Below are 15619 nucleotides of genomic sequence, written 5' to 3'. Positions count from 1 at the left end.
CCCAACAAACACAACACCGATTACATAAGATGAATCTCAATCATGTAAGGCAGCTCATGAGATCATTGCATTGAAGTACATGGGAGAGATGATACCAACTAGCTACAGCTAGAACCCGTAGTCCATGGGGGAACTACTCACGGAGCATGATGGAGGCGGTGGCGTCGATGGAGATGGCTTCCGGGGGCACTTCCCCGTCCCGGCAGGGTGCCGGAACAGAGACTTCTGTCCCCCGAATTGGAGTTTCGCGATGGCGGCGGCGCCCCTGGAGTCTTTCTGGAGTTTCGTCAATCGGTCTCGAGGTTTTAGGTCGAAAGGGCTTATATAGGCGAAGAGGCGGCGCAGGAGGGGCAACATGGTGCCCTCCCCATAGGCCGGCGCGGCCAGGGGCTGGCCCGCGTGGCCCTATGGTGTGGGGGCCCCAGGCCTCCCCTTCGGTGTCCTGGTCCGTCTCGGTGAATTATGATCTTTGGTCTTTGTTTCGTCGAATTCCGAGAATATTGCCCGAACAGCCTTTCTGGAACCAAAAACAACAGAAAATAGCAACTGGCCCTTCGGCATCTCGTTAATAGGTTAGTTCCATAAAATGCATAAAAACATTATAAAGTGCAAGCAAAACATGTAAGTATTGTCATAAAACAAGCATGGAACATCAGAAATTATAGGTACGTTGGAGACGTATCAATGACAGATCAACATAACCAAAACAAGTACTAACATAGCATGCACACTGTCACCTTCATGCTACGAAAGGACGCATAGATCACATCAATACTATCATAGCAATAGTTAACTTCATAATCTACAAGAGATCACAATCATAGCCTACGCCAAGTACTACACGATGCACACACTGTCACCATTACACCGTGCAGGAGGAATAAACTACTTTAATAACATCACTAGAGTAGCACGCAGATATATTGTGATACAAAACACATTGCAATCATAAAGAGATATAAATAAGCACTTCACTATGCCATTCATAACAGCGAATAAGTATTCTGTGAAATATAGCCTAAGAGACCCACACGGTGCACACACTGTCTCCTTTACACACGTGGGACAAGGAGTCTCCGGAGATCACATAAGTAAAATCCACTTGACTAGCATAATGACATCTAGATTACAAGCATCATCATATGAATCTCAGTCATGTAAGGCAGCTCATGAGATTATTGTATTGAAGTACATAGGAGAGAGATGAACCACATAGCTACCGGTACAGCCCCGAGCCTCGATGGAGAACTACTCCCTCCTCATGGGAGACAGCAGCGTTGATGAAGATGGCGGTGGTGTTGATGGAGAAGCCTTCCGGGGGCACTTCCCCGTCCCGGCGGCGTGCCGGAACAGAGACTCCTGTCCCCCAGATCTTGGCTTCGCGATGGCGGCGGCTCTGGAAGGTTTCTCGTACCGTGGCTTTTCCGTCTCGTGTTTTAGGTTAGGGACCTTTATATAGGCGAAGAGGCGGAGTCGGAAGGTCAACGAGGCGGTGACACACTAGGGGGGCGCGGCCAAGGCCTGGGCCGCGCCACCCTGGTGGCCCAGTGGCCCCCCTCTAGCCTCTCTCGGGTGTTCTGGAAGCTTCGCGTGATCCTAAGATGCTGGGCGTTGATTTCGTCCGGTTCCGATAATATTTCCTTACTAGGATTTCTGAAACCAAAAACAGCAGAAAACAGCAACTGGCCCTTCGGCATCTCGTCAATAGGTTAGTTTCAGAAAACGCATAAATATGACATAAAGTATGCATAAAACATGTAGATATCATCAATAATGTGGCATGGAACATAAGAAATTATCGATACGTCGGAGACGTATCAGCATCCCCAAGCTTAGTTCCTGCTCGTCCCGAGCAGGTAAACGATAACAAAGATAATTTCTGGAGTGACATGCCATCATAACCTTGATCATACTATTGTAAGCATATGTAATGAATGCAGCGATCAAAACAATGGTAATGACATGAGTAAACAAATGAATCATAAAGCAAAGACTTTTCATGAATAGTACTTCAAGACAAGCATCAATAAGTCTTGCATAAGAGTTAACTCATAAAGCAATAAATCAAAGTAAAGGTATTGAAGCAACACAAAGGAAGATTAAGTTTCAGCGGTTGCTTTCAACTTATAACATGTATATCTCATGGATAGTGTCAATGTAAAGTAATATAACAAGTGCAATATGCAAGTATGTAGGAATCAATGCACAGTTCACACAAGTGTTTGCTTCTTGAGGTGGAGAGAAATAGGTGAACTGACTCAACATAAAAGTAAAAGAAAGGTCCTTCAAAGAGGAAAGCATCGATTGCTATATTTGTGCTAGAGCTTTTATTTTGAAAACATGAAACAATTTTGTCAATGGTAGTAATAAAGCATATGTATCATGTAAATTATATCTTACAAGTTGCAAGCCTCATGCATAGTGTACTAATAGTGCCCGCACCTTGTCCTAATTAGCTTGGGTTAACACGGATTATCATTGCATAACATATGTTTCAACCAAGTGTCACAAAGGGGTACCTCTATGCCACTTTGTACAAGGGTCTAAGGAGAAAGTTCGCATTGGATTTCTCGCTTTTGATCATTCTTCAACTTAGACACCCATACCGGGACAACATAGACAACAGATAATGGACTCCTCTTTTAATGCTTAAGCATTCAACAACAGATAATATTCTCATAAGAGATTGAGGTTTTATGTCCAAACTGAAACTTCCACCATGATTCATGGCTTTAGTTAGCGGCCCAATGTTCTTCTCTAACAGTATGCATACTCAAACCATTTGATTGTGAAAACCGCCCTTACTTCAGACAAGACGAACATGCATAGCAACTCACATGATATTCAACAAAGAGTTGATGGCGTCACCAGGAGCATGGTTATCGCACAACAAGCAACTTAATAAGAGATAAAGTGCATAAGTACATATTCAATACCACAATAGTTTTTAAGGCTATTTTGTCCCATGAGCTATATATTGCAAAGGCGAATGATGGAAATTTAAAGGTAGCACTCAAGCAATTTACTTTGGAATGGCGGAGAAATACCATGTAGTAGGTAGGTATGGTGGACACAAGTGGCATAGTGGTTGGCTCAAGGATTTTGGATGCATGAGAAGTATTCCCTCTCGATACAAGGTTTAGGCTAGCAATGTTATTTGAAACAAACACAAGGATCAACCGGTGCAGCAAAACTCACATAAAAGACATATTGTAAACATTATAAGACTCTACACCGTCTTCCTTGTTGTTCAAACTCAATACTAGAAATTATCTAGACTTTAGAGAGACCAAATATGCAAACCAAATTTTAGCAAGCTCTATGTATTTCTTTATTAGAGAGTGGATTTAGTGACTGGGTGTATACGTGAGCACGCGGTCATCACCGTTGGATTCACTTTAAGATGCTAGCTCACAAACGGAGGCCAAACGGTTCTGTGAACTTTCTATCCATCGCTAGCATGCATGCCTGAGTAGTAATAGCCAAAGTGTCTGGGACCCATTTCGTGTGGAGAGATTAAGAAAGGGAAGATGCTCTACATCGTTCTTTGCTGTAGCGATTTCTATCTCAGAAATCCGGTGCTCCTCTCTCCAGACCACCACAGAAACCGACGGCAGCTACGCTCCGGGACGGGAGGCCAGTCGCCGGCGCCGCGTATGCATCGGGAAGCCGCCGTCGAGCACACTCTGAGTATGGGAGGCCGCAGTCGCCGAACGGGTGCGCGAGGAGCCACCCAGCTGGGAGATGGAGGAACGCGTTCGTCCTCATCCACATCAGCGTTCCCTTCCCTATGTGGCCTTTCCTCTCTCGCTGACACAATGCAAGCGATTCGGCAAGCAGAGAACCGCATCAGGCAAGCATGAAGGAGACAATCAATTATGATTCATGAATAAAACATTTCTAAATCTGGAGAACGATGAACAAAAAAACGATGAAACAATGAAAAAAACTGCATCGAAAAAACAAAAAAAAAAATGAAAAAATGAGTGGAGGGCGGATCCGTTGCGTCGCTGGAATCATCTCCTCTAGCAGGACGAGTAGATGGCGTCGCTGGAGTCTTCTCCTCGACCAGGCTCGAGCTAGATGTGTAGGTGGAATCGCTGGAGTCTTCTCCTCCACCGGGGCTCGAGCTCGGGGGAGCCATCTACTCGTACATCCATCTTCCTTAGCGACGTGTAGCCAGGAGCCCAGGGGCAAGCAACGATTGTCATAAAAAAAACTCAGTCTGAGAAGAAACACACGATTCAGTACGTCCAATTTCAGCAGCCAAAAAATACTTCAGTTCAAAAGCAAAACTGGGACAGCGGACGGAGCTGTCGCAGCGGGGCGGAGGGACCTGTCGGAGTGGCGGGCGGAGGGGCCGTCGGTGGAGCTCGCGCCCCTCCCGTACCCGCAGCGGCAACGGCGAGAGAGCGGAGAACCTGCGCGGGATGCCGCAGCGTCCCCATGGCCTTCCGCCTCGGCGAGGTACGGCGAGAGGAGCTCAGGGCCGCGCTGCCGCCGTGACCCTGGCCGCTCGCCGGCAATAGGTCGCGGCGACCCTGCCCCCTTCCTCCGCGTCCCTAGTGTCGCCCCCCTCCGCCAAAGCTGCATCTGCCGTGAAGGCCATGGTGCTCTGGAGCTCGCTTGGGTGGATTGGGGGCAATCGGGTTGGGGGGATTGGAGGAGGTGGAGGAGAGGAGTCGCCTCCGGGGACGGCAATCCGATAGAGGAAATCCGGCGGCGGAGTTCGGTCCGGCACGCGGGCTCCATTCGCCTCCGCGCCGTATCCCATATTCTGCGGTGGAGCAGCAGGCCGCGCTGGCGCTCAACGTCATGCGGGTAGGCTCCCTCGCGGTCTCATCCGCGTCTCTACTCCATAGTTGGATACAGAGAAAACGAAGATAAAAAGAGGATAAGCTGGCAGGAACGAGTGGACAGGAAGATGTGGTGTGGTGGGCCATGGAGGACAGGAAGTGAGCGATCGTCCCAGGAAGGATGAGCGTTTTCCATCGTCACTGCATACCCCAAACATGTACTACTTTATGTCTGATACAGCTCACAGGTGAGGGGTTTTCATCTCACGGACACCAAACGTCCGTTGGACACGTGTCATTTAATCAGCGCGTGCTCACGTATACACCCGGTTACCAGGCTTCTTCCGTTCTTTATTAATAGGTGCAAAGTATATGATGCAAGAGCTTAAACATGAGCACAACAATTGCCAAGTATCACATTATCCAAGACATTTTACCAATTACTACATGTAGCATTTTCCGTTTCCAACCACATAGCAATGAACGAAGCAGTTTCAACCTTCGCCATGAACATTAAAAGCTAAGAACACATGTGTTCATACGAACCAGCGGAGTGTGTCTCTCTCCCACACAAGCATTTATTGAAACAAAAACAAAAAACAAAAACAAACATACGCTCCAAGTAAAGTACATATGATGTGACCGAATAAAAATATAGTTTCAAGAGAAGAAACCTGATAAGTTGTCGATGAAGAAGGGGATGCCTTGGGCATCCCCAAGCTTAGACGCTTGAGTCTTCTTGAAATATGCAGGGGTGAACCACCGGGGCATCCCCAAGCTTAGAGCTTTCACTCTTCTTGATCATAGTATATCATCCTCCTCTCTTGACCCTTGAAAACTTCCTCCACACCGAACTCAAAGCAAACTCATTAGAGGGTTAGTGCATAATCAAAAATTCACATGTTCAGAGGTGACACAATCATTCTTAACACTTCTGGACATTGCCCAAAGCTACTGGAAGGTAATGGAACAAAGAAATCCACCCAACACAGCGAAAGAAGCAATGCGAAATAAAAGGCAGAATCTGTCAAAACAGAACAGTCCGTAAAGACGAATTTTAAAATGGCACCAGACTTGCTCAGATGAAAATGTCCAAATTGAATGAAAGTTGCGTACATATCTGAGGATCACGCACGTAAATTGGCAGATTTTTCTGAGTTACCTGCAGAGAATTCTGCCCAGATTCGTGACAGACAGAAATCTGTTTCTGCGCAGTAATCCAAATCTAGTATCAACCTTACTATCAAAGACTTTACTTGGCACAACAATGCACAAAACTAAGATAAGGAGAGGTTGCTACAGTAGTAAACAACTTCCAAGACTCAAATATAAAATAAAAGTACTGTAGTAAAAACATGGGTTGTCTCCCATAAGCGCTTTTCTTTATAGCCATTAAGATGGGCTCAACAGTTTTAATGATGCACTCGCAAGAAATAGTAGTTGAAGCAAAAGAGAGCATCAAGAGGCAAATTCAAAACAAATTTAAGTCTAACATGCTTCCTATGCATAGGAGTTTTGTAAATAAACAAGTTCATGAAGAAAAAAGTAACAAGCATAGGAAGATAGAACAAGTGTAGCTTCAAAAATTTCAGCACATAGAGAGGTGTTTTAGTAACATAAAAATTTCTACAACCATATTTTCCTCTCTCATAATAACTTTCAGTAGAAACATGAGCAAACTCAACAATATAACTATCACATAAAGCATTCTTATTATGAGTCTCATGCATAAAATTATTACTCTCCACATAAGCATAATCAATTTTATTAGTTGTAGTGGGAGCAAATTCAACAAAGTAGCTATCATTATTATTCTCATCATCAAATATAGAAGGCATATTGTAATCATAATTAAACTTATCCTCCATAGTAGGCGGTACTAAAAGAACAATATCATTATAATCATCATAAATAGGAGGCAAAGTATCATCAAAGTAAATTTTCTCCTCAATGCTTGGGGGACTAAAAATATCATGCTCATCAAAGCCAGCTTCCCCAAGCTTAGAATTTTCCATATCATTAGCAACAATGGTGTTCAAAGCGTTCATACTAATATGTTCCATAGGTTTTTTAATTTTCGCATCAAACCATCCATGTCTTAAATCAGGAAATAGAATAAGAAGCTCATTGTTGTCCATTATGCCAAACTAGTGTAAACAAGAAACAAAAAGATGCAATTGCAGGATCTAAAGGAAATAGCTTCGAGCACACACACAACGGCAACAGAAAAGTACTTTACCTGGGACCGGAGTATGAGTGCCTTTTACCTTTCCTCCCCGGCTCTGGCGCCAGAAAAGTGCTTCGTTGCCGGGATCCGGTGTGTGAGTGCCATTTACCTTTCCTCCCCGACAACGGCGCCAGAAAAGTGCTTGATGTCTACGGGTACTTCTATTCTTGTAGACAGTGTTGGGCCTCCAAGAGCAGAGGTTTGTAGAACAGCAGCAAGTTTCCCTTAAGTGGATCACCCAAGGTTTATCGAACTCAGGGAGGAAGAGGTCAAAGATATCCCTCTCATGCAACCCTGCAACCACAAAGCAAGAAGTCTCTTGTGTCCCCAACACACCTAATAGGTGCACTAGTTCGGCGAAGAGATAGTGAAATACAAGTGGTATGAATGAATATGAGCAAGAGTAACGGCGCTTAAAAGTGCTTGTCAAGGCGTGCTTGATGGTAGTAATATTGCAGGAAGTAAAGATGCAAGAAAACAAGAAACAAGCAGCGATAGCAGTATTTAGGAACAAGGCCTAGGGATCATACTTTCACTAGTGGACACTCTCAACATTGATCACATAACAGAATAAATAAATAGATGCTAGACTCTACACCCTCTTGTTGGATGATGAACACCACTAACTGTGTAGGATTACACGAACCCTCAATGCCGGAGTTAACAAGCTCCACAATATTCAATGTTCATATTTAAGTAACCTTAGAGTGCATGACAGATCAACATAACCAAACCAAGTACTAACATAGCATGCACACTGTCACCTTCATGCTACGAAAGGAGGCATAGATCACATCAATACTATCATAGCAATAGTTAACTTCATAATCTACAAGAGATCACAATCATAGCCTACGCCAAGTACTACACGATGCACACACTGTCACCATTACACCGTGCAGGAGGAATAAACTACTTTAATAACATCACTAGAGTAGCACGCAGATATATTGTGATACAAAACACATTGCAATCATAAAGACATATAAATAAGCACTTCACTATGCCATTCATAACAGCGAATAAGTATTCTGTGAAATATAGCCTAAGAGACCCACACGGTGCACACACTGTCACCTTTACACACGTGGGACAAGGAGTCTCCGGAGATCACATAAGTAAAATCCACTTGACTAGCATAATGACATCTAGATTACAAGCATCATCATATGAATCTCAATCATGTAAGGCAGCTCATGAGATTATTGTATTGAAGTACATAGGAGAGAGATGAACCACATAGCTACCGGTACAACCCCGAGCCTCGATGGATAACTACTCCCTCCTCATGGGAGACAGCAGCGTTGATGAAGATGGCGGTGGTGTTGATGGAGAAGCCTTCCGGGGGCACTTCCCCGTCCCGGCGGCGTGCCGGAACAGAGACTCCTATCCCCCAGATCTTGGCTTCGCGATGGCGGCAGCTCTGGAAGGTTTCTCGTACCGTGGCTTTTCCGTCTCGTGTTTTAGGTCAGGGACCTTTATATAGGCGAAGAGGCGGAGTCGGAAGGTCAACGAGGCGGTGACACACTAGGGGGGCGCGGCCAAGGCCTGGGCCGCGCCACCCTGGCGTCTGGTGGCCCAGTGGTCCCCCTCTGGCCTCTCTCGGGTGTTCTGGAAGCTTCGCGTGATCCTAAGATGCTGGGCGTTGATTTCGTCCGATTCCGATAATATTTTCTTACTAGGATTTCTGAAACCAAAAACAGCAGAAAACAGCAACTGGCCCTTCGGCATCTCGTCAATAGGTTAGTTCCGGAAAACGCATAAATATGACATAAAGTATGCATAAAACATGTAGATATCATCAATAATGTGGCATAGAACATAAGAAATTATCGATACGTCGGAGACGTATCAAGGCCCGGCTGCCACCGGCTGGTAGGACAAAAGATGTTGTGCAAGTTTCTCATTGCGAGCACGTACGACTATAATTGGAACACATGCCTATTGATTGCTTTGTACTTAGACACCGTTTTATTATTATCTGCAAATGCCCTGCTTGATTGTTACATGAGTTTCTCTCATCCATGCAACGCCCGTTATCCGTCCCCGTGCCTACAGTATTTTAATCCTGTTGTTTACTATAATCACTACTGCTGTCTCTGCTACTCTGCTGCTGTTATTTCACCACTGCTACTGCTATAAAACTGTTACTACTGATAAACTCTTGCGAGCAAGTCTGTTTCCAGGTGCAGCTGAATTGACAACTCCGTTGTTAAGACTTTCAAGTATTCTTTGTCTCCCCTTATGTCGAATCAATAAATTGGGTTTTACTACCCACGAAGACTGCTGCGATCCCCTATACTTGTGGGTTATCATATACAACCTTCCAAATTTTTTAAGTGATCATGCTCCGGCCTGTCCTCACCATCGGTGGTAAAGTACAAGAAGAATTTATAATTTTAAAATTCTGGTTATTTGAGGATGATTTCCATGAGGCAGCACAACAAGCTTGGGTTGTTTCTTCTAACAAGCCTTTCCATGTTAGACCTTCGAATATCTTGCAGGATCTTTGAAGGCAAGAAATGATGTTTTGTTTGTTAGAAAATTTTGTAAACCATCGAAAAGTCTATCTAGCACTCCAGCAGCTAATGCAATCATGCAAGGCTCAAAGCTAGAGGAAGTGATGGCACCATAGGATAAACATTTAGTAACTGTTACTGATCAGCAACCAATATCCCAGCAAGAACCATCTTTGGTTGCAGGTCAACGAATTTTCTGCGACGCGGCCTGAAAAAATGAAGAAAATATGCAATCATCTTCTGCAGGAATTAGTGTCATCATAGAGCTCGGAGACATGGACAATGTTAGCGGCTACACATTTCGTCTCTTTCTCCTCCGGCGTCTTCTCCTCTCCAAGCCGAAGCATGGGCTGTGAAAATAGCAGATGCTCTTCACATCAGGGACCACAATACTACGCAGATTGATCTGTTCTGGCATCGACAACAACTACAACTTCGGCGTTGAAAGACGCAGGACACTGGAACATTACACCAATTCTTGCTACTATACATGCGTTCCTATCTTTTCTTAGCAGCAGGGTAGCACACATCAACATGTGCTTCATTGTAGCGAGAATTGGTAAAAAATTCCATCAAGCAAAGTTAGTGATCAAAGTACAAACTATTTTCAGTTTTTTTGATAACTGATAAAATATTTTTAAAATTCTAAAATAGCGAGAACACTGGCGAGAGCCAAAAGCATTTTCCCTTCAGTTCGGCCCAAAAGAAAAGGCCAGTTTTGGGCTGTCCGCTATTCACATTACGGCCTGCACTTCACTGCAGGTCACCACCGCCGCTTCCACCGCCACCACCGCCGCAACCCTCCACTCCTCGGGTTCTTCGTCAGAGAAGGGGACTTCGTGCCTACTCTCGAGGCCCCGAATAAGGTCCCGCCCAGACGCCTCTCTTTGCAGCGCGGCGAGGGAGACCGCTTCCTGTCCCTTGGATGCCGCCATGGCCTCGTGCTCATCTTCGACATAAAGCCCAACCAGATGCTGGTGTGTGACCCCGTCACCGGCGACCAGCACCGCCTCGCCATTCCCCCAGGGATTGCCACTCATGCGGAGAATACAACGATCAACGGGGCCGTGCTTCGCCCTGCCGGAGCAGTCGACCACTTCCAGGTGGTCTTGACAGTGGGAGACAACGACGACAAGCAACACAGGCGAGTGCTCGCCTGCGTTTACTCGTCGGAGACTGGCTTATGGGGTGATCTCATCTCAACACCGCCTTCATTCGAGGTCCTTAGAAGTGGTCGTCCCACCTTGGTTTGTACAGGCAATCCCGCCGTGCTTGTTGGGAGATCCCTTTACTGGGTGCTTGCTGGGAATTTGGTTGAAATTCTCGAGTTTGACTTGGAGAAGCAAGGCTTATCCGTGCTACAGCCGCCAGTGCATATGCTTAAAGAGGGCTTTTTCTCAATTATGCGGGCAGAGGGTGGTGGCCTTGGTTTACTCTTCCCGACATACAGTGGCATCCAATTGTGGAAGAGACAGACTGATTCTGACGGTGTTGCTTCATGGGCACTTGGAAGGACTATTGAACTGGACAAGCTACTTCCCCTTAATTCACGGCAAGTATCAGTAACAATACTAGGTTTGGCTGAGGAGAATAATGTGGTGTACCTGTGTGCATGTGCCATGGTCTTTATGGTCCATCTTGAGTCATTGCAATTCAAGAAGCTTTGTGAAACCAATTTCCTCTGCCATTATCACCCATTCGAGTGTGTCTACGCTACAGGTAATATCATGCTTTCACATATCGGTTACAACAGAATCAAGTTAATTTCTGATAATTCTTCATGGAACACAATTCACATGGAGTATTTCTGTATCGGTTCTTGTGTGTTTGCGTTTTATGTAATGATTATGATTTAGAAAAAAAGGATTTGTTAGTCGTATCTAATTTATTTTATGCTTGGTAGCAAGACAGTGGTTGCGATTGCTCCACTGTTAACTTCATTTCTGTATATTTTGTTGTTTTTCAAGTTGGATCTAGCTAACTGTCTTTGTCGGTTTGTTATATGAATATCCATATAACAAAACAACTAACACCAAGATTCACAAATAATTTCTGTAATATTGAACTAAATTTCCTTCTTGTATGCCTATTCACATATGTAATAAGCCAAAAAAAATTGTAATGGTGATTTTAGTGCACAGCTGCGGTGCTGTTTTTTGACAAGACAAAACATTTGGAAGTTGAAGATAACTACATGAAAAACTCGCTTGAACTAACTGAAGTGTCAAATAGGTGGCTCAATAGGTGTCTGGAAGCTTTAAAGTAGTTTTACTTATTTCATACAGTATTTGTTATCTCTTCTAATCTTGCTAATAGCACTAATCCCGTATTGATGAATTTATTTGAATTTACGAATAATTGCTCATTTTACCAATTTAGGAGAGTCCTACTGGCATCTGTGCCTGGGAAAACTAATATGTGGTGTTCATTTCGGTTTTCATGCTAAATCTGTTTCAAGATAATTTAAATTAGAATACCGACGACCACATTTGTGCTACAATTTATTAGTATGATTGTATTTTTATTTTATTCCGTGTGGCATGGAACGAGCTTATAGTTCTGGATAATTTGTCGGTTACTGAGCAACTTAGTGTCTGAATGTGCATGTTCTTCATTTGTACAATATTCATTAGCATATACTATTCCTAGAATATTCTTTTAGTTCGACAATATGTGTGGTTTTGTTTATCTTTTCATAATGTTTTACAAAATGTGTTTTTTTCCCTTCGAATTATAGCTGCGAGTTTGCTTAATTATCTCGTTCATGCCTCCCTCATATCTATTTGTCTTTTAATTGGATTGACATCGTGTGTTACTTGGTCGACTTCTTATGATTGATAAAACAGGCATTGGTGGTGGACATGATGCAGCGGATCTTTTGCACCACTCATAAGATGATTGTCTGGTTAAATGTGCTATTGTGATGTACTAATTAGCAGGTAGGCTTATCTTCTGCATGTACGTTAAGATATCTGAACAATCTGTATTGCCTTCCTTTTTACTTCCATTTCTCAAGTACCAAATTCAAAGAGAGGACTGTAAGATTTAATCTGCAGCTCTTTACTTGACTCCTTCCTTTTTACTGCCATCTTGGATCTTTTCTCCAGGCCCTGCTTCCTCATCCCTTCCTCAGCAGCTCTCCATCCTTTTATGACTTTAGCCACCTGGCTTCTCTTTATTTGCTGATGTTCTATACCATCTCTACTGGATGTGCACTTTCACTTGTCTTTCTGTTGCATCTAGCTGCATTGCTTTCAGTTTACCTCCTTAGTTCTCTCGCAGTTATACCTGTACCAGTTGTTACATGCCAATGATTAGTCTTTCGTTGTTATAGATCTATCAAGTCGTAGTGTGATTTATATGTTGTTTCGTCTACAGTAGTTGATACTCCCGCCGTCCCCAAATAGGTAACATACAATGCACATTTTGTTTGGTCCAAATTGGTATGATTTGTGGACAATGTATTTTCTCCCCTTGTCGTCACATTAGATGTTTAACACTTTCTATTAAACACTCAGCAAAATGGTATGACTGGATTCGCCATGAATACTTCTTTCGTCGCAGATTGCATATTATTACTAACATATTAATACTATCACTAAGAGTCTAAGAGTAGTGGTCAAAGTATTGTTTATGATGTTGTGGAGAGTAAAAAAGATGGCATCTTTGTTGGCCTGAAGGAAGTGTGTCCACTAGCTAGCTTACAGAGTAAAAAAAGATGGCATCTTTTTTGGACTGAAGGAAGTGTGTCCACTAGCTAGCTTACACATTTCCTAAAACTATATATGAGCTAGAAACCAGATGGTTCGCTTTGAGCCCCTCATATGCCCATGATAACAATGGATATTTCAAGTGATTTCGTAAGCTAGGATATTCAGTATTTGCCTCTGATGAGAGTTACTTGAACTATTAATCTTATAGCCTTTACTGAGAACAGAATACTAGATGCATCTGAAAGACTTGATGTGATAACAATAAGGTTTTTAAGGCGTGGCAGTAAAAATTAACTGTTTATACTGTAGCTGTTCTCTGTTTCCAATGTTAGTTTTGATCCAATAATGGTGAGACTATTCAGTTTTGGACCTTTTGGCGTGATTTCGACAATAGTAGTGAAGCTAATGTTTTATGCTTTGAGGCATGCAAAAAACTGTGATACATAAGTTTAACGACTTTTCGACTAATGACAAATTGATGACTCCACAGGTATCTAGGATCACATTCCGGTGGCTGAGAAGCAGAAATGGGTTGTGTTCTGTAGGTTCTTGCATTGTGTTCGTTGTGCTCCATCCATAAGTTAGCCGTCTTTGCTGGTCACTTGTGAAGTTTGACTTTAGGAATTTGCCATCTACTATCTAATTTCTTTACACAATCAGTCAACTCGCATGACGGATTGACTTCCTTGGATTAATGATTAGTTCATTTATGTTATGCCTTCCAAACAATCATGTTGAGGCGGGTCACCTGTGAGTTGTATTTCAGGTTGAGATTCCAACATCAAATCTCTGCTTATGTCTTGTACCATGATGTCTCCCTTGTCCATTTCGTACATGCACCTGTCGTGTGTGTTGCATTCGTTTCAGGCAAAATTGTGTTCTTGTAGCATTGCTGTTGAGTTTGTATCACGATCATAGGTGGAGTCCACCCAATGTTTCATGTTTGTTACCAGAATGCCCAGGATTCGACTTCTGCTAAGTTCTTAACAGGAATAAGACTCTTTATTCATCAGCAGCACAAATTACAATCATAGACGAAATGCAAGCTCAGGGCATTATCTTCCCAGAAAGAAAAGATTCTAACTATCAAAAGGCACTCTTGAAACCTGATCAGGTCTGAGGTAATCAGCGGCAGCTTGCGTAGCTTCAACAACTCTACCATTTTGTTGCATCCCAAATGACTGTCCAGAATAAAACCATTTTTAAGTGCTAGTATATACCATAGCTTATTTATGTTGGACCCTCCGATTAAGAAATAGAGTTTTCTCTGAGAAAAAAACTTGATTAAAACGCATGCTAAGGCAGTACGTTATGCCTGTTCTTTTTTGATATAAATGGTGCCTTTGCATTAAAATATAAGTTTTGATGTTGCAGCCGTACCTGAAGGTGTTGGGAATAAAGGAAATTTTTTTCTTTTCATGAGCTTTTATCTCTAGTTGCATGTATATATGAAGTTTAAATTTGAAGTGCTTGATGCTCCTAGCGTGTAGCTTTTGTAGTTTCTCCATAATTTAGGAGTTTTCTCTAGTTCGTGCGGTTGACCAGCTGATTCTTGGTTGTGTCTGTTGGTTGGTGGCGGTGAACTCGACACTGCTCGGGGCAGAAGGCCAGAACCAAGAAGCAAGTTCGGTAGGCTTCTGAATTTGCTTTCTTGTGGTTTTCAGTTATTTTTTTCTGTAGGGGTGTGGACCTGAGACTTTGTTCCCTAATAGTGGAAAAGATTTTATTGTACCACAAAATACACGGCAATGTTTGGGCCATCACTGTTGTTGCCAACAATGGATTATCTCTGACGAAACTGGATTTAGGTGGAGACAAAATGGTTTTGTGTGGTGTAAACTTACCACTTTTCAGTTTCTCTCTTATACTTATTCTGAAACGGTTACAAACTAATTACCTCAGCTAAAACAGGATGGTGGACCGAGCGTGTCATTCCACAATCACTCGGATCAACGATAACTATGTAACCATGGTCGCAACAAAGGTGCCATCCCACGTTCTGACCAAGGTTTCCTACAACAGAATGAAAAGGAACAGTACCGTCACGTTGTACAGGCACAGCAACAAGGCGTTTATTTGCTAACTGAAAAAGAAACTGGCCTAGCGATGTAACGGGATTAAAATGGCTAACAATAACAATCACTAGTACACCATTCTCTCTGAGACAATACAATTCTGGTTTTCTTTTGCATGTCATCGATTAATCTGTACAAAATAGCAAGTTTTTTTTTGAGCTAGTACAAAATAGCAAGTAAGAGGCTTGCTACAGTACAACCCCCTCCCCAAACTCAACAAAACCCAACCGGTACTATTTAGGCCCATATACAAGCCCAAATCTAAAACTCAGTATTCCCACGTATAGGC

The 15619-nt window shown here is 43.2% G+C and overlaps 1 protein-coding gene across 1 annotated transcript; it reads left to right on the top strand.

Moving 5' to 3' along the window:
* Nucleotides 1-9817: 9817 nt before the first annotated feature.
* Nucleotides 9818-14112, top strand: LOC127310722 (uncharacterized). Its single transcript, XM_051341371.2, has 4 exons — nt 9818-9845; nt 10305-11261; nt 12389-12481; nt 13746-14112. Exons 1-3 carry the CDS (start codon nt 9818-9820, stop codon nt 12433-12435), a joined length of 1032 nt encoding a protein of 343 aa, XP_051197331.1. The 3' UTR covers nt 12436-12481; nt 13746-14112.
* Nucleotides 14113-15619: the final 1507 nt, after the last annotated feature.

Source organism: Lolium perenne, chromosome 6 (assembly GCF_019359855.2).
Source record: "Lolium perenne isolate Kyuss_39 chromosome 6, Kyuss_2.0, whole genome shotgun sequence".
NCBI classification, from domain to species: Eukaryota; Viridiplantae; Streptophyta; class Magnoliopsida; order Poales; family Poaceae; genus Lolium; species Lolium perenne.
This window is presented reverse-complemented; position numbering and strand designations above follow the sequence as displayed.

Coding starts and splice junctions, on each gene's coding strand:
- LOC127310722 (XM_051341371.2), top strand. CDS start 9,818: ATGGACAATGTTAGCGGCTACACATTTC. Junction 9,846..10,304: donor TGTTAGCGGCTACACATTTC/GTCTCTTTCTCC, acceptor ACTTCACTGCAG/GTCACCACCGCCGCTTCCAC. Junction 11,262..12,388: donor CGAGTGTGTCTACGCTACAG/GTAATATCATGC, acceptor TTGATAAAACAG/GCATTGGTGGTGGACATGAT.